General features: G+C 34.0%; 1 protein-coding gene across 1 annotated transcript; it reads right to left on the reverse strand.

The window, feature by feature from the left end:
• Positions 1–1,460: 1,460 nt before the first annotated feature.
• Positions 1,461–17,600, reverse strand: Smp_040960 (putative zinc finger protein). The gene is made up of 10 exons (XM_018794454.1): positions 17,402–17,600; positions 15,565–15,619; positions 13,193–13,279; positions 12,141–12,227; positions 10,626–10,712; positions 9,164–9,339; positions 8,099–8,159; positions 6,792–6,878; positions 5,600–5,689; positions 1,461–1,583 (listed from the first exon to the last, which is right to left on the reverse strand). The coding sequence occupies exons 1-10, from the start codon at positions 17,492–17,494 to the stop codon at positions 1,534–1,536; spliced, it is 873 nt and encodes a 290-aa protein (XP_018648865.1). The 5' UTR covers positions 17,495–17,600; the 3' UTR covers positions 1,461–1,533.
• Between the last annotated feature and the right edge of the window lie 4,262 nt (positions 17,601–21,862).

The following is a 21,862-nucleotide window of genomic DNA, read 5'->3' on the forward strand; positions in this document are numbered from 1 at the left end:
ACCTTCACCTGGTTTATTACGTACTATCCGACTGTAACAGCGCCAACTAGCATGACATTTGTCTTTGGGTTTACTATTCGCCGAACACCGAGATGATTATAAGATCAATGGATAGTATGTTTGGTCAAAGGCTAAAGTAAATTTACAACAAACGCAGGGAGAGTATAAATAAAGGATTGGAGAAATGTCTCAATACGTCATTTGAAGATGGCTTTTCCGATGCTTTCCACGAAGTGTCTGTTAACATTATCAAGTTTGAGGGGCTATTAAGCTTTTCTAGGGGAAAGGTTGGTTACCAATGCTTGCTCGGTCAGTTTTAAAGTCAAGTGAAAGTAATAAACCTTCGTAACGTAAATCCTTGGTAATATGAAATACGAGCTGTTCACACATTTTGAATAGGCTTACAAGTGCTTTTTTTCCTGTCATTATGTACCCTTATTATATTATTTCATTAATTTGGTGAAAAAACGTGATATCAATGGACCTGCATTATTTTAAAAAATCTTATCATTTTCTCAATGGCAACATAATGTTACTCCTTACATACCTCACAATGACACTTGGACTACCTTATTTTTATTGACTTCAGAGAAAGAATATTACTCTAGTACCCAGGAAGCCTAAACTTCAGTAAAGTTAATCATGTACTTTGAACTAAAAATAATACTGTTAAACATGTGAATTCTGAAAAGAATGAATAAAGGGGAAACTAGCTGAGGACCTTAGGTGTTGTTGAGGAAAAATAATGAATTTAACAGGAGCCTATGCTTTGACATTTCCAATGATACGTGTACACTTATTGCAGAAACAAAGGTATCTAGCTACTGAGAGAGTGAGATATTTCAAGGTAAAGGTCCTTTGTCAATTCATCTGCCACAACATTTATCTGCTGAATTTTCGTAATACATTAAAACTGGGAGCTTGAATCATAACACGTGATATACCAAACTAAATTCTTTGAAAGACACTATTCACATTCTGGTATGGTGTGCCCGTTTTCCGGAGTTTAATATTGTCTTTCACACACATACTGTATTACTTTTAGAGATAAATGTCTTGATACTTCCCAGAAAATCATTAAAACATCATAACCGAGGTGTCTCATTCGACGTTAAAATCACAAATAATTCCAAACTTGTACATAAATTCCTATTCCTGTAAATTGGTATTAGGTCATTGGAAAGATATTTTGACAGAAAAAGTGTCAAACTTGAGTCTGCTTCAATATTCTGAGAACAAAAATTTCCGTAAAGTAGCTATGAACATTTTTTTTGAGGATAAGTATATTACGCGCAAATTTCATTCATTAAAATGACATGATTTTAGACAACATGTAGCTAGGTTAATAAGAGCAAGAAGCCAAGTCAGTTACTCAGCACACTGAGAATAACAAAAGTCGAAAAACGTGTTTAAGGTGACAGAACAATAATTAAGATTTTAATTTACAGGAGTGTTTAGACCATTAAAACAAATAGATAAGGCTAAGATAGAAATATGTACACAGAATACTGAATGGAAGGAATAAATTCAGTATTATCCCTCGAGATTTTCTATGCAAGTTACTGGTGCAGAATTCACACAATCTGAAAAGTAGGATCAGTGACATAAAGTCAAACAAGATGTAATAGATAAAAATAGAGAAATTACTAAGCAGATTAGTCAATACTTACCATTATGATATTTTTGTAGATGTTGGTGATAAGACCATTCCCTTGCAAACTCACGACGACAGTATGGACATAAAAATGGCTTCCCAGCTAAAACAGATGACCCAAACACTAGTTTATAAACACTTCATCACAAAAGGTGCTTTGTTATTGGATATAAAATATCTACCGTGCTAAATCATACACATTTATTTTCTAAACACAATAAACATCTAAATAAAAGACAAAATCGAGACTATGGAAAGGTTCGATACTAAATTTAGTAGGATTTGCACAAGTTCAACAGGTACCCTAGATTAAGCTACCTGTTGTAGATCAACCATGAGTGGTGCGATATCCTAGTCTTGTAGGAATAGTGGGAGTAATCCAACTTACATGTTACCTAAGTCCTCAAGAAACTTGAAAAGAGATCAGGGACAAGGTTAAATTGGGCAGAAAAAGGATACAAAATTGAACTCTATCAAATTGAATTCTTTCGGGACAGTGTTAGACTTTATAAAGAGAGGCTGACATATTTTTGTTGCCGTTCAATAATTTTAACTTTTGATTATAAGTCTGAAGCTTGGACCAGAAAGCTGAGCAAAACGTTTAAGCTATTTGATATCGGTCTCTGAGAGTTTTGCAAATATGATTTTAATCTTAATGACTTTTACGCACCTACCTACCAACTACTGTGAAATTACTCATGAGAAATCAGATGAGAATTCGTTACATTTTGGAAATGACCGGAAAATCTAATTTTAAGATGCACAGAGACTGAGCCTTATCAGTATATCACTCAATAACAAAAGATAAATGATGTAGGAACCCAACAGGGTCTTTCCATATACTAGAAAAAGACTGCAGTAAGCAGATATACTATTATTCTACACGAAAACTTTTCGCCTGTTTATCGCATAAACCTACAATTTGAATACTTCTGCTGACTGACATCATAGAATAAACTAAGACGTTCATTAGAGGTTGTATATTAATTTAATTTGATGTCTGTATAATAAAAGCAGACATTTTTTATTTAATTCATTTGTACTGATTGTTTAAATCTTTCCATTAACGTTTAGGACTGCAATTGATCAATGTTTTTTAGCATATGTGCGTATACCCTAGATTCTGCGATAAAGTCAAAGGTATTTCTTAAGCAGAGCCGACAAGTTATCAATAGAGAAAGACGCGCGTCTTGAATTCCACTTTTAACCACCATTTAACTCTATTTGAAAAGGATGTTTTATTCATTATTATTAATAGATTTTGCGGAGTAATTTAAACCAATGAAAACGTACTACTGATTAACATTGGATTAGAGAGAAAGCTTTAATTGTTTTCCTAATGATTTACACTTTATATTCCTGATGACTTCAGTAATCTATGGAAATCTAATATAAGTAAGAAAGTTTACTATGCTAATTTTGCCATAATTTTACGTATGACAGAAAATTTACGAATGATTGTGTTTAAATTCGGTTTTCAAAAGGCTAATAATATGTAATCAGTAGTACTAAAAAATGATGATTATGAATGCACTGAAATTAACTAACTCATTTTTCATTTCAAAAGGCAATACGGTTACCTCACAACGTGATAACAATTTACTAAACAGGTTTATGGTTTCGAAAGATACATCCAAATTTTTAGAATGAATTACGATCGATAAACAAGTAGACTGTAAAATGCTATTCACAGAGTGCATTAACTATCTATTTACTTCGTATAATAGAGGGAATAAGATTATTTATCTCGTAAGTTTCAATTTCTAATGCGTCTACTGTATGGTTATATGGTAAAAAGCACCGTTTGATACTTATTATAAAATAAACTCATTCTTGTGAACGATATCGTTCAAAGATACACCAAATGTGGTATCAAGGATTGGTTTAGTTCACAAGGCTGACAGGAACATGTGTCTGAAATTAATTTTGGTAGTGAACAGTTAGAAGCGAAGGATTTCGTGCATTTGAAAAGCTGTATAAGTTCTGGTGGTGGCGTGAGTAGGGAAATAAATTTAGGTATATTGAAAACTAGAGCGGCTTATGCCTATCTGCGTCATCTTTGGCGCCTTTGTGATATTAGTCTGGTTGTAAAAGGCTGAATCTACAACGCGCCGGTGAGAGCAGTCTTCCATTATGCTTGTGAAACCTTACCTCTTCGCGTTAAAGATGTTAAATGAATCTCTGTGCTTGATTATCGTTCTCTATGAGGAATTGCTTAAGTTCGCTGACAAAACCATATTGATAATGCAGAGGTTCAGTAACATGTGTTCGGGTACAGTGACAATTTATTTATTTAAACACAAAAACATTGATACAAAGAGGCACCAAATACATATGCACCACATAAATCATCCGATTTGTGTGAGGGCTGGGATAATTCCCAGGTGCCCAAACAGAAGCAGGTGGTTTTCTCGGGGAACCACACCCGGAATTTTTAACCTGAAGTCTAATCCACAAGGTAGTGGAGCAACATCAGGAGATGTAGTCCTATGGTAGCCGGTGACCAACGATTGGTTCACACGTCATTTATCCCTTCAGGATAATGAAGCACATGTGCACCATTGGTTTGGAATCAGGGTTTTCTAACTCTTCTAGGTGGACTCTCCGTGTCCACTAACATGGTTAAAGCTCTGGACATTCGCTTTTCGACCTCATAATTTCGTAAACACCCCCGCCACGAGAAGGCAGTGAGCAGGATTTCCCTGTTAGTGGTTGTATGCACGTGTCTATGTGAGAGCATTTGGAGAGCTGACTCTCCTCCCTCTCGGCCATACCAGGGCATATAGGGGCACAGTGAAAATAATTCGATTGGTGTCACCATCTTGAAAAACCGACATCAGTGGCTTGAACATACATTACGAATGGTGTCTATTTGCGCTAATATTTATGTGTTTAAATAAAAAATATATGAATTACTTCACAAAACGTTAAACATGGTAGTATCTAACAAACTGATGACTAGGATTCTGACTTTTTTTAGGGGGCATAAAACACTTATTCTTGTCTTTCTCCATGTGACATACAACTTTAGTATTCGAGACCTAATTAACATGAAATTCACTATTTTCTATTCATAATATCAAGTAATTCCGCTGCAATGCTTACATGGATACCCTAATAAATTGAGTGATGTAACACAATATTGGTGGATTTATGGTAAAACGATACTACAACGATGGTCTTTGGCGACCAACCGATGTACAAATTTAAAACGCTGTTCCGGAAAGCTTTTTGCCAAAACTTATGACTTTTCATTATATTTTGTTTTTCGAAGAGATTAGATGACGTGTTCCTTGTGAAATGAACCGTTAAGATCAGTATGTCTGGGTTAGGAGTATTCGCGTTAGAAGTTAGGATTTAGGAGTTTTAGAAATAGGACATAAGGTTAAGGAGTTTTGTGATTAGGAACCAAGGTTAAGGTTAAAAGCATCAGTGTTGACAGACAGTTGAAAAGAATTAGGATTAAGTAGTTTTGAGGTTATGGGTTAGGGTCTAGGAGTTTTAGGATTAGGAGCTGGGGTTTAGGAGTTTCTGGGCTAGTGGTTAAGTTTTAAAAGATGTAGAGCTAAGAATTAGGGTCTATGCTGATTACAAAACTATGACATCCAGCCTAAATTATCGGTATCTAGTACCAATAAGTTCATTATTGATTATAAAACTCCTAAATCTCTGTATTTCAATCGTTCTTCTACATTTTAAAGCTCTTACACGAAAGTTGCTTTCCTACTGGCTACGACTGATTGGTTAATCTCAAGGCCACCCATGAATTCTAAGAAGGTCGCCGGTACAGTAAGGTCTTGCCGAATTTGTATCTATAGAGTCCGAAGAAAAAGCTATTGAAAACACTTGTTTTCTGACATTTTGTTTTTTAAACATTTCATATGGTTTTTTAAGTTACTAAACTATCTACTAATATTGTACCACAAAGCAAATAAAACTCCTTACCTCGATGAACCTCAGAAATATGGCGATTTAATTTATATTTGCGATGAAACTTTTTTTCACATGCAGGACACTGATGCTCTTCTCTGATACCTAATAAGTGAAAGACGGCGATATTGACAAAGAAAAACTAATGTACAGCTAAAGTGAGAAGATAAACTAATATGTTAATAAACAAATAAAGAGATTATCTTTTATCGCACTACGTTTATTTACAAAAGTACATATAAAATGAAGTTGTCTGATACTACAAACAATATTCATATTAGAATGAAATAGAACCTCATTTATACAGTCCTACTGCGTATAAAATGTGACGTAAAAATAGTTAGAATTTTTTAAACAAGGGGATTAACTATCCTAAGAAAGAATAAAAACCTAGAAAACTGCATGAATCATACATCACGTCAAAGTAACTTCTAATTCAGCGATCAACAACATGAAATATTGATTTCTAGTTAAATTTATCTCCCATCCCGAATACTATGTTTAACATGGAATTGCCTGTTAGTTAAAACAGGTTTCAAAGTCGTCTATTAATAATACTGGTTGTAGTTTTAGCGGTTCTACAATGTCAGCAAGTCGAGTTAAAATTAACAAGAGGATTAGCAAAATAGTCAAAGTAATAATAGCGCCGATAACAGAAGGAATGCAATATTTGACCTGATTTTATGTACTGGTTTGGTCACGCCTAGTTTTGATTGATTTAAATATCGTTTACTGAGTAAACCGATACAAAGATCCAGGATCTAGATACCCAGCATCCTAAATATTTTAAATCACAGCAACTGACATTTAAGAAAATTATTAAACAATGTGAAGTTTATTTGCTACTATTAGCGATAATGAGACGATGAGGAGTATGATAAGTAGTTGTAAAGTAATTTTATAAATCCTTGAGAATAAGCCACTAAAAATGAAATCTAAGTTTCAATATATATTTAAAAACTTTAAAGTAACGGTTTGAAAAGTTACTATTTTTAATCAGATGTGGTCGGTTTTTAAGAAATAAGTATTTTACAACACTTATGTATGTGTACGCCTTGGTTCTGTCGAGCGCTATGAAGGGGTAACTAAATTCTTTTCAAAACAACTACAATTCGACGGTATTCAAACACTTCACGCATGTAGAGAATTTGACAGAAAAATTATTACCAGAAAATTATTAGTTGGATAATAAAAATAAAAAACATACCATCATGAACTTCCTGATAATGTCGTCTTAACTTATCCTGTCGCTTAAATGATCTTCCGCACAATGTGCATTCAAAAGGTTTAGGATCTGGTTACCAACAAAATATAAGAGAAATCCAAATTATTTGCCATCTTATGTAGATACAAGAGAAAACCGGAAATAAGTGAGTTCTATAACATAATAGTTTATTCATTAAAACGCTCCATACATGAAGCCTTTCTTTCAACGTCACAGCTAATTAGCTATAGTATTCGTTTAAGTCAAAACTTCGATTGTATTTTAAATAGCTTAAAATCATGCTTATTTTACTAATATCACGATTAAGATTTGGTTTGATCATTTCAATGAAACTGAACAATGGGTAGATAAATTATGATAAAAATCATACATTTATGGTATTTGTGAGTTGAAAATTGAAAAGATAACAGATGCTAAAAGATGAATGGGTTTGTCCCAGGAAGTCTTTGAAAGTTAATCTGAGCAGTGAATAGAATACCAAGTGTCTTTGGTTCGAGTCTGCGAACCATGTTTAACAATTACTTGCAGATTTTAAATAATTTAGCTCAAAATCGATTGGGGTAGTACAGCAACATCTTTTTCTTTGTAGTATTGAGCAATAGATTATTCAATTATGAATTGCTTGATTTCGATGGTAACTGTTTCTATGTTTCTTTTCTTAATTTTCCACTACTACTATAAGTAGCACTAATTCCAATTCCTTGTTATGTTTTCCTGCTGACTTCTTTCGAAACTTCGGATTTTAAACGTGCCAACCTGTTAGATTTTATATTATCAAGATCGATATGTTGAAATCCATCCCACCAACATGAATCCGAGTATCCAATTAGTACGTCAAGGCCTCAGACACAAGAAGTACAGCTCAATTTCTGCTATACAATAATGAACTGAGTCGTATAATACACTTTAAATGTCTTTAGTGACGAGTTTAGGGACTTTCAATAATGGTTTTACATCTATCAATATCTTGGGTAAAAGCGATATATAAGTAGCGGTATGAGTACACGGATATCGTTCGTTGACAGTACTTTACGCGTAACATACAGCTTCTAAAAATACTGGTTCATGGTTTATTCAGTATTCAATGGGGATTTAATATGAAATCAGGAACACAAAATTGATATATGGATGTAACAAATCACTAAATTGCATTTAATTTCATTGCTATGTACATGTTGATATTAAGTTCATAAAAACGATTTCAGGTTACTAAGAATCAACTTTGATTCTCATATACATAAACATCTTAAATAAATTGCCAAAAATGTTGAAAAGTGACAAAAACATACTTTCCCCATCTTCGTTTTTATTTGCATTAAACTCTACTTCAACATATAAACCTGGTCCAGCCTGAAAAACAGTTTAAATAAAAACATAGTTTTTAGAATGAACTGTACAGGAAAACAGCAATAGCAATATCTTATTGTCTACCATATATTAGGGAAAAACTGATTACACTGATACGTTTAGCCTTACTCAATATGCAAACGGTAGGACATGACCATTAAAATATGAATTTTATCCTCACATATATGAAAACTAAAAATATCAATTAAGGTTTTCCCTATTGATTAGAATTGTGTATTATACAAAATAGTAGATAGATAACGGAAATATGAAATTATGGTTATTAATTAAAAAATTAGTTAAATGCTCGGATGACGAATATAAGGAGTGATAAATTATGTTTCAGACATAAGTAACGCGTTTAAACAACCAGAATCCTGCTTAAAAAGACAATATGGCTGATTTGGAAACAACTAGTAATTAAAAACAAATAATTGAAGAGGAAAAAATAGTTGAGATGATTTCGGTTGAAACCTGTTAATATTTACTAGTCTAACATGATGAATAAAAATAACGTCAAAATAAGCACCAGTTTTCATCATAGAACGCTGAAGTAATCAATTAGAAAGTGGAAAAATGATTTTTTAAAAATACAATTTGATAAACACTCATAGACCACGAACCAATAGTGGGACTTAATGGATTGAAAAAGGTTAAGAATTGGATAAATAGTATCTACTAGAAAAGAAAAGCCAACAATGTAGTGTATTCCAAGATAATCAACTTTTTGCCTTTTGACAATTACTACGATAATTGATCTCTATATTTTACTTATATCTATATACTAATGTATTTCACAGCATATGTACACATCTTGGTCATTAGAACTAGATGTGTTAAAATTCCTGATTGTATTTAAATGGGAAAATTACTTTCTTCACAGAAGAATGTTAAACATTCCAGAGTAGATTACTAGTCTTATTGTATTTTTGGGAATTCATAAAAATCTGTACAATGTTGGTTATTTTAGTCCATTAACTATAAATTATAAAATCATTCGAACTTACAACATTGATTGAGTTCGAATCCACTTGATCAATTTGCAATGGTTGTTTCTGTTCATAATTATTTGACCAACTATCTGAAAGATGATTACTAGTTGAATGATCATTATTATGATTGGTTGTATTTTTGGATTCATTGAATAATAAAACTGAACCGGATGCAAACAATCCAGATTGTTCTGTGATGTATATTAATTGTTAAAAGATAAAATAAATGAGAAAATTTAGATTAAAGCAAAAAATTTTTTCACTTTAAAACTAAAAACTATTATTTAGTTATTCCACTTATTTACCAAGTACAGACTCATATACTTGGATTTGAGACACTCTAGGTGGATGGGGCTAATGATACTACTTAATTCTTCAAATCAAAGTACATGAAACACGATTCGAACTTATGGTTTACATGTTGAAATTTGAACAGTTTAACTACTTAGCCGTTACTGGACTATAGACTATGTTAAAAATAAATCTTTGTGCTTTTTGGTGAAGGTTGAAAAATGAGTTGGTTTCTAGGGAAAAAAACGGACTTGGCAAGGAGAAATTAAGAATAATAGGAAGTGAAAATTATTGAATACGGCAAATAAATAGATAGAAAGGTAGTCAGATGTTTTGACTGACTTACAAAAATTAGTAAACTAAATTTTGTATGAACGCTGATGAAACTACTGGGTTATTCAGATAAAATTAACTAGAATGGATTAGAACCCAATAAAAACTAAAGGAAAATCGAATGCATAAACTGAGTCAAAATTTCGAAATAATAGTATAAGTGTACTATCTATGATATTAAAATCTCAAAAATACATTTTGTTAGCTAATTGCAGAGAATTTAAGTGTGAAGTACAAATATCATTTTGTAAATATCTTTTATACTTCCACATTACAGTGGAAATTGCTCTAAAAATTCTTTGAACAGATTAATAGACATATATAGAAACAAATGTTTAACGCTAATTAATTATTGAGTAGTGTCCAATGTCATTTTCATCTAGCCCTTTAGTGCTGAAAAAATCCTGTCGATTGAACTACATTACGGTCACTAGTCTGAGTGACTCAAAAGCGGGTGCATTATATTTCAATGTTAAATGGTTGGAATCAATCACGAAGCATCAATTCCCTCAAGACTGCGATAGAATACATTACGCCGAGAAATAGAGGCAGATATGAAAAGGATGAATAACAACTGGAAAGGATTGCTTAGGACAGGGTTGAATGGAGAATGCTGGTGGGCGGCCTATGCTCCTCCACGAGGGGTAACAGGCATAAGTATGTAAGTAAGTGCACAATGATCAAAGTAGAGAACCTTTTATGCTGGATCGATACTTTTCTATTCAAACAATATTAAATGTATTCTTTTGAATACATAAATAACAGATGTCGATAATTTTAACGATGAGAGTATTAATGATAAAGTGGTTTTTAAGAAAATGAAGTTGTTTTATGGTGAATTTAGAGAGGTTACCATGATGAGCAGTTTTTAAGTGATGACAAAACTCTGAATCTCGTTTAAATCTTCGATTACACAGACGGCAATGATAGCCTTTGGTGACTAAATTATTTAAAAAAAAAGAGGGAAGAGAAAATAGAAAGTAAAAGTTATATTGTGAAAAAGAAAAATACATCATAAATATACGTAATTATCCCAAAGTATCAAAACAAAAACAAAACTAATTCACGGAGTTTAGGTCGATAAATATACAATAGATTTAGGTAATACCGTTAAAAGCAAATAAATAAATGATGAATAGAATTTAATTACATGGTGTATAAGTATTCAGTTATTAATAACAGTTAACAGTATTAGGGCTAATGAAAACATTTCTTCAGTGATAACATAAGAACGACAATGTAGTTCCTGTGAATCTATGTCTCATAAAGTGGGCCAATATTAACTGGTCAAAGAGATTAGAAAACCATGATCCGAATCATTAGTGTAGTGATCAAGCTTAATTGTACTTCAAGATACTGGGCCTAACATTTTAGATACCATAGAAGAATGTTGGAAGATATATCAATTCGTTTTTAGTAAAACAAAGCTAATGTTGACTTTGAAAGATTTTCAGCAGCTATAATATTTAGTTTGCAGTTTGTACCATATCAACTTGTACTGTTGATAAAAGCCAAGACCATTTTACGATAGGCAAAATCTCAAAATATAAAATCCTGTTAGTATAACTCATTTAACGCATAATATTTAGTAATCGCTATACCAATCATTCTATCCAGCCAGTGAAACTAGTCGAAAAAAGTGGCAGTTGGTTCTTTATGTTTATTTGTGGGACAAAAATTTGTCGTAGTATATTGGAATATGTTATAACCTATTCATTCCCTAGATAAAGTTCCCCTTTTAAAATTAAAAGTAAATAATAGAAGCTCCCTGGATTTGTCTTTTTTGTCTGAGTATTATTAACGGTTATGTACGTTTTTCTGTGTATCTTTACAACGGTGTAGTACTGTCTTGTGTGTTGTAACTTGTGGTTTTCACATTGTAAAAGCTTGTCAACTAAATAAATCTTAATTATTGCTTGTGATTCCTTTTTTTCGGTCAACATTCTTACAGTGTTATAGTCGCTTTTTAGATAAATCAACCCCACATTTAAACCAGCATCTTATGATCATTATTTGCATCTTTTTCAAGAATACAATTTCTTTACTCAATATATATTTTCTCTCTTTCTCCTTCACCAACATTAATACAGTGAAGTTGAAGGGTTCATTAGAACACTCATTTTGGATTAAATGGCATTTATATATTCGAGTACGCTTTCAATATTAGAATAGAATACTTGTAGGAGTTTACCAACCAATCTTCCTAACAACATCATAGAAATAATCTACACTATTTATATGTCTGTTAGCTATTCGGTTCTAAACCATTTATTCTGAGAATAAAGTACTCTTGAGTATAGGTTAATATACGGATAGATTATGAGGAAACATAAAACATTATAAGTCTTCATAGTTATAAACAACTTACGACTATGAACATCATTCATATGTCGGTTGTAATGTTCATTACGAGCAAATTTTTTAAAACACAATGAACACTCATAGTCTTTTATCCCTATAAATAAAAAAACGGTAGAATATACTACACAGTAAACAACATGAGAGGAAAAGGGATTAAATTAATTTAATATATTGTATTTGTATATTATAACAATAATGCTAATAATATAAAATTAAAAACGAATCTTTTCTGTTCTAACCAGTCATCTCAATTTTTACACCAGTATGATAATAAGTGTGAAAGTTAATGAAAAACAATGGAACATTTAATGTTAATCAGTTCAGAATATTAAACTTACGAATTCAAAAACAAAATCATTATCAGTAAAATTAAATACATTAAAATTTAATTATACATAGTGGTCATTGATGAGAATTTTCTAAATAGAATGTAATCAGAAGGGGTTTTGTGGAGATTTCAGTATTTTTATAGTTGAAATCATGAGGCGGGATCGTGGAAGCGCATTGCTGAGGAGTCCCATAATAGGACGAAACGGCCGTCCAGTGCTTCCAGGTTTTCCATGATGGTCTAGCTCCAATGGACTCATGATTTCAACTATGAAAATAGAATGTAATTATGCATAAAATATACGGCAACTTCTTTCTTATATACTTGAATACTAAGAAAAATATTGCTCATTTATAATTGAAAACTAACTCCAAATAATGATCACAATATAGACTAATTTTTTTTTGCTTGTTTACTAATTGTACTCAACAAGTTGTCCTGATTACTTCAGAAAACGTTGTATACTACAAGAAATTTTGATGACCAGCTCATTCCAACAAAGTTGCATTATAATATGATAATAGTTGATGCGACCCAAAAGCGAATTTGAAAATTGTGAAAACCAGGATTCTTTGATTATATCAAAGCCCTTTTGTTAAAAACTGCAAACTGTATGATTACAGAATCAAATTAAACGATCTTTAGCAGTTATATTAAACAATAAAACTCAGGATAAAGAAAAGAAAATTACTAACGCAAAAATAGGGAGATAATGATAATGGTAAACTAACCGTAATGACATTCAATCAAATGTCTTTTGATTTTATCACGACGCCTGAATGTTCGAGTACACAGAGAACACTTGAAAGATTTAGAACCTATGCACAAAGTGAATGATTAAGTTTCTAATGTATTTGTACATAACTGATAAAGTATTGCTTTAAAATAAATAACAGCACGATACCATATAATTGATTATATGACAGAGTAAATCTATTGTTTACGAAACATGTTTTTAGGTTACAGTAAATCCACACTGCCGATTCCGTAATTTTATCACTCAATATTAATGATATCTACTATATTCATTATTAATATTATGCTCAATTAAATTTTCTCCTTCAGAATACTAATTATCCATACTTTTCATCTTATTAAGGCAATACATTTCTAAGAGAACATCCTTAACGTGAGGGCATATACTTTCTTGAAAAATTGAATCCCTTCGTATGACAAGGACATCATTTACACAGTTGAGAGGTTTTAAATCGTGGAGAAACATCTATTTCGTTCTTCCTGACCTCTGATGGTTTTCTAGCTGATGTAATGAATATCTATTTCAAATTATGCGAAATTTCCATAAAAGCCGATACATTTACTGTATGTAGTTAAATGAGGTTTAAAACGCAATTGAGTAAAATTAAAAGATAAGAAGATACTATACAAAACGTTTAAAACAAGTTTATCGACTTATTTATCTTGTTTATTTAAACACAAACATTGATACAAAGAGGCACCAAATACATATGCACCACATAAATCATCCGATTTGTGTGAGGGCTGGGATAATTCCCAGGTGCCCAAACAGAAGCAGGTGGTTTTCTCGGGGAACCACACCCGGAATTTTTAACCTGAAGTCTAATCCACAAGGTAGTGGAGCAACATCAGGAGATGTAGTCCTATGGTAGCCGGTGACCAACGATTGGTTCACACGTCATTTATCCCTTCAGGATAATGAAGCACATGTGCACCATTGGTTTGGAATCAGGGTTTTCTAACTCCTCTAGGTGGACTCTCCGTGTCCACTAACATGGTTAAAGCTCTGGACATTCGCTTTTCGACCTCATAATTTCGTAAACAACCCCGCCGCGAGAAGGCCGTGAGTAAGAGTTCCCTGTTAGTGGTTGTATGCACGTGTCCACGTGAGAGCATGTGGAGAGGGAGAGCTGACTCTCACCCCTCTCAGCCGTACCAGGGCTTTCGAAGGCAGTTCATGGATAATTCGTGAAATATACCTTATTTTTAACTCATGCTATCTTTTAGCAGTAAAAATGGTCAAGGAATAAAATAATTATCCTCCAGATATACATGTATCTACATAAATCCTTGAATACAAAACGAGGGAATAGCTGAAAATGTAATGAGGTTGTAATAAGTAAGAAATTGGGATAAACAAAAGACATAGTAGGTAATTGAAGGCGATATTTTATAACGCACACACAGAAGCATATACCAATCTATACAACTCAGGTTGACAGTCAGTAACGTTTTAAATTAGTGTTGTATTTAAATCTTTGTAGGAAGGAAGCATCTTCGAAGATGCTGGTTCCTTGATGAAAACACCGTATTTCCATCACAACTGAGTAGTCAGCAGTAATACTTCACCCTCGGACCCCGAGTTTGCTGCTTTCGGTCCTACTGTTCTTCAACCAACCTATTTCGTGTGATAGGACACAAAGTAACAATTATTCCAGCTAATATGGATCGACTGATTCATCACGAGATACAAACCCAACCACCACATAAAGGTAGCAGCCGCACGATCTGGTAAAAGCTTTATATACCCTTTAAATACTTTATTAGATGAATCAAACACCAGGTTATAAAACAATATCATTTTTCAAGCCCATTCATTGATTCCTTCGGCTATATTAGTAGTTAAATAGGTGCTGTTTGGATGAAGGGTTTTGCAAGAATAAACACACCATCAAGAAATAAGATTTTTACATCGTTTTTGAGAGCGTAAGAAATATTTGTTGATTTACTCAGTAATATACCAAAAAAGTGGAATCCCGAAGTGTTAATACCATAAAGTCAATAACTTTTAAACTACTAGCGTCACCAGAGAACCAATCTAAACCGTTAAAAATACTAAAAAAGGGATTTACGTTTGTTAGGTATTGTTGGTATACGCTTACTAAAACGGTTTTAAAGCGCAGTGAATAAATAACGGTTATCTACTGTCTTATTAGAACTAAAGTAAAAGTGTTATTATGGTGATCTTACAGGGTGATATGGTTTGACAACGATGTTGGTTACTCGTTTAAGACACTTACAGATTATACAGCCTAAATGGTTTTCTGAATGCTCTCTGGAATATTAAAAAAGACTAATAAATTATATCTAGGTTATTAAATGACTTAATAAGTTAACAAAACGCTACCTTGGCATAGAAACTCCTGTATATCTTGAGCAATCCGAATATTAATAGGGATCGGCTGAAAATTAAAAATAATAGATTAAATCAACTAAGACATTGTATAAAAGATGTATAATTTAAAATCAAGTTTCTAATTACCGTTTCCTTCACCATAGTTTACGGATGAACATAGGTTTATTTGTTTGTCTTGCATTTAAGAACATCTGGTATCATATAGTATAGTTAAAATGTTTGGAAAACGACGAATTGAACACTGGTCATATTTTGGACCTCATAATGTGTATACATTATTGTTAACTTAGCGTGAATAATATGTTCAGTTCCTCATCATAACAATATAAGTAAAAGCACCTAATTAATAATTCTTGTTTGGAATTTAAATGAATTGGAAGATTTAGAGTTGGGAGGAAATTATTATCATTCGCATGAACGAATATAGTTATCGCACACAAAGCACTAGCTCATACAAAATAATCCGGCAGACATAATCATATATTAGATAACATAATGGAATTTTGGAATTAGTAGTTTTCTTAGTAAAAAAAAAGCGTAACAATAAATTCTTATGACGACCAATAAGTTAGCAGACAAAAGTGCACTGAAGTTTTAACTCGTACGGCATAAAGGCAAAGATTTATTTAAAGAAATTCCAATGATTTGGATTAACTGATAAATTCTAAAAGAATGAGAATTGTTTGATCAAGGTTATATAATTTTTCAAGGCTTTTCCACTGGTAGAAACTTTATAAAACTGCCTTTATATTCTACCAACGTCACAGAGGATAAACAGAGAACTTTTTTAAATGGCTGTTTTACAAAAACTTGTTCGAAGCCCTTATTCATTTCAAGCCAAAATGACAGGAAACCTACTTTAACTACACATTATATATATATATATATATATATATATATATATATATATAACAGTAATCATATAAAACCAAGTGCAACCGAACTACATAGGTATAGCCTAGATCGAGAAATTATAAACTAGTTTTCGAGTGCAATTCGGAAAACATTTTAACTCAATCTTCAAAAAGTCTCCAGATTTTTTTCTACTTCGACTCATATAAAAATCAGAAGGGTTTTTTTGGAGATTTCAGTATGTTCATAGTTGAAATCATGAGTCAATTGAAGCTAGACCAACATGGAAAATCTGGAAGCACTGGACGGCCGTTTCGTCCTATTATGGGACTCCTCAGCAGTGCGCATCCACGATCCCGCACTCGCGAGATTCGAACCCAGGACCTATCAGTCTCGCACCAGAGCACTTAACCGATAGACCACTCAGCCGTCATCCAACGGTGTTATTGTCTAACTTCCACCAATCCGCAAAGTTTCAGCAACCATTCACCAATGTCTTCAGTGAGTTGATATCTTCCAACAGATCTGGTTGAAATCCACTGGTTACTACTTCTCACTAGAACTCCAGGAAACAACTCATGGAGCCAGTCGGTTAAGTGCTCATGCGCGAGACTGCTAGGTCCTGGGCTCGAATCTCGCAAGGCGGAATCGTGGATGCGCACTGCTGAGGAGTCCCACAATAGGACGAAACGGCCGTCCAGTGCTTTCAGGTTTTCCATGGTGGTCTAGCTTGAATTGACTCATATAAAAATGTTGTTTATGATTCCCAGGACAAACAAAATGGTGTATTTAAAAACAGCGACCACTAACTATCATACAGAATAAGTGATAATGTGCATTACTACGTATTTTATTAAAAGAGATGAGTCCCAAACCAGATTTTAAGTTGTCTTGCTTCTTCGGTAACAAGGATACTATAACCGTATATCTATCAATATTTCGCGAAATTGACACCGAGGATACGAAAGGTAACTACCTGAGTTATAAGGGATTCCGTAATATCATTTTGACAGAATGAAGCCAGAGAGTTGTCTGATGGTTCCCTGTTTAGTTTTCCTCCTCCCTCCATAGATTAGAATATGAGGATAAACTCAACGTTTCGACCAAATTGAATTTTTAGCTATTTTGAACTAAGTGAAGAATTCGACAATTTTCTAGAACACCTAGATAAAAATGGACAAAAAAACATTACTAAACAAATAACACAACTCAGAGAGGCTTATCTTTACATATTTAATCAAGAACATAGGATGTGCGCAAACACCCGATTTAGTTTGTTTACAAAAATATAAAAGAACAGGAAAATGGTTTTTCAGCAAAGCGAAGAAACCCGTCGGTCGTAAAGTTTGGTACTTAGTCTTTTAAAGTCTTCATGTGAACAGATTAATAATGACCTGGGATAAATAAGAGTAGGACTAAATAAAATATTTGTGTTCAATTGTGGTGTGGTTTACTTATATTCACATAAGTAGTGTATGGTGATGGTCAGACATAGAATGTATTTTGGGAGATCGATAAAGAAAGAACAGGAATGAAGCGCAATCGGTACAAAAATGCATGAACAATGAAATCAAAGAAGACGAACTGATATTTGCAGAAGAAACAGCTAAGGTTGAGACAATTAATTGTTATTTTGGCCTCCGCCAGGGAAGTCCTACTCACTGCCTTCTCGTGGCAGGGGTGTTCTTTACGAAAGTGAGAGGACGAAAAGCACACGTCCGGCACTTTGACCGGGTTGGTGGACACGGAAAGTCCATCTAGGGGAGCTGAGAAACCCTGATTCCAAACCAATGGTGCACATGGGCTCCAGTATCCTAGGGGAACAAATGGCGTATGAATCAACCGTCGGTCACCAGCTACCATGGGACTGCATCTCCTCACGATGCCCCACTACCTTGTGGATCAGATCTTTAGGTCAAAGGCTCGGGGTGTGGCCTGCTAAGAAAAACACCTGCTTCGGTCTGGGCACCCGAGCAGTATCACAGCCCTCACACAAATCAGATGAGATTTGTGCGGCGCATATGTATATGGTGCTTCCTTGTACCAATATTTATGTGTTTAAATAAATAAATAAATATTTCGCAAACTAACTGTTGACTGTGTAGTTATCAGAATTTAGTGAGATAGTCTGTAATTTGTGCCTAAATACATTCGATTGATCCCACCGTTCTCATTTACTACACCATGACTGAATTATAGGCCAAACCAACCGAGACCATTAGGTGCTCATCAAAAGCTAAACTACTACAAAAATAGGAGGATAAACACAATGGAATCGTTTTGAAGGCGAGACAAAAGGCATTTGTTTGATTGACATATTGAATTAGTGTTGAGTATAAGACAAAAATTTAATGATTAGTCTCACCCTTCTAAGCAGAAACTGAACCAATTCATCGGTAAGGAAAGGGATCTTATTGAATGATGCTTTTTTTTCTACATTTTGTTCCCACGCCGAACACTTTTAATTATAAGTGAAAAACAAGTCAGTTTAAAAAGTGGCACTGTATTGTATTTGCTGTTTAATCGAAATAACACAAAAAGCTTTTTTTAGTTTCCCAGCAAAACAAGAAATAACATCAATTGCTCGACTAGAACAGGCTCTTGCTACTTTAGATTCGTAGATTACTAGTCATGTATAGAAATACATAGTAGCCTCTGGGAAAGATAAGTAGGCAAATATACATCTAATAAGCACAATTCGAAAGGTACTGTCCTCATAGTGCTCTATATCGCATCCTACTTGATGTCAGCTACTGGGTCGTTGGTAACTGCTTTTCTCAGTTCATGATATTAACATTCGAACATTTTCGCATGACAATTTCTCCAAAAGCGGAGATAAAAATAAACACTAATTTTTTCTGTCAAACACGTCTCAAAGTGAATTGTTTTGTTCAAAAATTGTGAAAACGCAACTAGTACGAATGATGTGTTATAAAAACGATGCTACTTTAGATGTTTTGATGAAAAGTAACTCAACTGGACTGAAAATAGTGGTCTTGATATAGCACAGATCACTGGGAAAAAAAAGATATTACTTGAGTATGTATGCAAGTTGGTATTGCAATAAATGCATCTATGGTCATCTATACTGTCCCTAAAAAAGTGCATTTTGGACACGGTTAGCTTTTAGATGTTCGTCGTAGACTTAATATTGGTTAGGTTGTCGTAAACACATCTACGATAGCGAAAAAATATGAAACAGAAGCCGGGTTCAAAGAAGTTTTGGTTGAAGAACGTTTTTAAAGGACAAGCAATTAAAATGCAAACCAAACAACTCAACATCACTTGCTAAATAATACTATTGTTAAGAGACCAGTAGCGTATATTTTGAAATAATACTAACAACCAGTATCAAATACCCAATATCTTTGAAGCAGGATATTTTAGAGCAGATGATTTCTTTCTGTGTTATGGTGAGTATCTAAGTATTTGGTAACGCTCACAGAGTAGTGCAATTGTATATGTTCCGAAAGGTCGCAGCTAAGGGGTTTAGAACCCCTCTGGCTTTAATACGGACATTCACTATGTTAGATACTACGTTAGTGAACAGGAAGATGAGTGGGGACAACCGAATGCATTTGAGCACGAAATTACAGAATATCTCAGTAAAATGTGAGAACCACATAGTAAATAGTTAATTTTCAAACTATCAATCAATTTTCTCAATCTTGAACGTTTCTTCTGCAAATATCAGTCCATCATCTCCGATTATTATTGTTCATGCATTTTCATACCAATCGCGTTTGGTTCCTGTTTTCTATTTATCGATCTTCCACTGAAATACATTCAATTCCCGACCACCATTATATACTACTTAAATATATAAAACGGACATTCACTCTGTTAGATACTACCATGTTCACTACAGTATACACAACCTTAGTAAGAGCTAAGCTTTAGAACTGCGTTCAGGCTGCAAGCCCCTGTTTAAAACGTGACTCGGATATCCTAGAAAAATTACACAGGGCATCTACCCTTGCAATTCCAGAACTCCGGCGTTTACCATACAAAGAGCGGCTTGAGAAGTTTGGCCTTTTTACTCTGCCCTATCTCAGACTCAAGGGATACCTAAGTTTGATGTAAAGAATACTGAAAAATGATTTTAGACCTAACTTATTCTCTCATTTTCTTCCCACCAGAACGGAACATCTCAAAGGACATAGCAGGCGAGTAGAAAAGCCAAGAACGAACTAAATACCCGCGGCATACGAGTTTTCACACCGAGTCATCAATACTTGGAACATGCTGCCCGAGTCACTGGTGTTCGCACCTTCAAAATGGTTCAAATGGTTGAGGACGGAATAGAAGAAGCTTTCGCTTAACGGGCTTCCGTGTCTAGTATCAGTGGATCACCAATACCTCCAGGCGAAAACCTAGGTATATGAACGATAATAGAGGAAAAAAATGAATTTGGTAAATCATAATAAGTTATCTTTAGTCCTTAAGAATAAGTCAAGTTTCTTCTTAAAGGACTCCTGGGAAGTCGCTTGGACTAGCTCAGTCGGCAGCGAATTCCAGCACGTGACAACTCTTAAGGAGTAGAAGTTGTGTCTTCAGTCTGTTCTGCTATGTAGGGTCTCCAATTTCTGGGTGTTACCTCTCAGGTTAGTGTTATGACTAAGCTTAAGAAGATGTTTAAGGGGATGACCAGAAGTATTAAGGATACTGCAAGTCATAAGAAGGTCACCTGTAAGACGCCTGTACTCTAACGGGTAAGGGTTAAGTGATTGGAGGCGCCCATCATAAGGTTTTAATTTGAGTCCCCGAATTGATTTCGTGGCTCGACGTTGTATACGTTCCAGATTGTCCTTATCCTTCTGGAGGGAGGGAGGAAATACTATGTTTCCGTACTCTAAATGGGGACGAATAAAACTGTCGAAGATTATGTGGAAGGTTCTACCGTCCAACTGGCCAAAAATGCGCTTCAATGTTATCAGTGCAAGGTTTGCTTCAATCGACTCATTCAGGAGAAGATTGGACACTTACAAATGCCCGTAAGCCTTCTGTCCTTACTACACGAATCCGAATCTGAAACATGGTATCCAATTGTTTGGCTTCTTACTTTATAGGGCTGTAGGGCCATCAAAAAACCTTTGATTACGAATTGTTAGAGACCTCAATTATCTTAGCTTTATTCCAGCATATTAGAGATCACTCGGGATATGGCCTGCACATTTCCTCGACTCTCTTGGACTTGGTTTCAATAAAAAGGGCATGGACTCATATCAGGCGCTTATACAACTAATTAACTTAAGCACTTGTCCTCTGGACAGTCTTAAAGAAGAAGAAGCCCATTTATCCCTGGATGGGTCGGGGTATCCGAAGTTTACCAAGACAAAAGAAGAAATGATGGAACGTTGCCATCAGCCTCGGCACAGCGAGAACTATAGAACGCAACACGTCGTTAAGAAATAAGTGTAGAATTAAAACCTGGTGA

The sequence above is a fragment of the Schistosoma mansoni genome, chromosome 1 (assembly GCF_000237925.1).
Source record: "Schistosoma mansoni strain Puerto Rico chromosome 1, complete genome".
NCBI classification, from domain to species: Eukaryota; Metazoa; Platyhelminthes; class Trematoda; order Strigeidida; family Schistosomatidae; genus Schistosoma; species Schistosoma mansoni.

What these genes read in the sequence shown, in the direction of transcription:
- Smp_040960 (XM_018794454.1), bottom strand. Translation starts at nt 17,494, where the DNA reads ATGGAGGGAGGAGGAAAACTAAACAGGGAACCATCAGACAACTCTCTG. An exon ending in ATTCGAACTCAATCAATGTT is followed by an intron (nt 8,160 to 9,163) that starts GTAAGTTCGAAT and finishes ACTGTTTTTCAG; the next exon opens with GCTGGACCAGGTTTATATGT. An exon ending in TATTTCTGAGGTTCATCGAG is followed by an intron (nt 1,584 to 5,599) that starts GTAAGGAGTTTT and finishes CCTACTTTTCAG; the next exon opens with ATTGTGTGAATTCTGCACCA.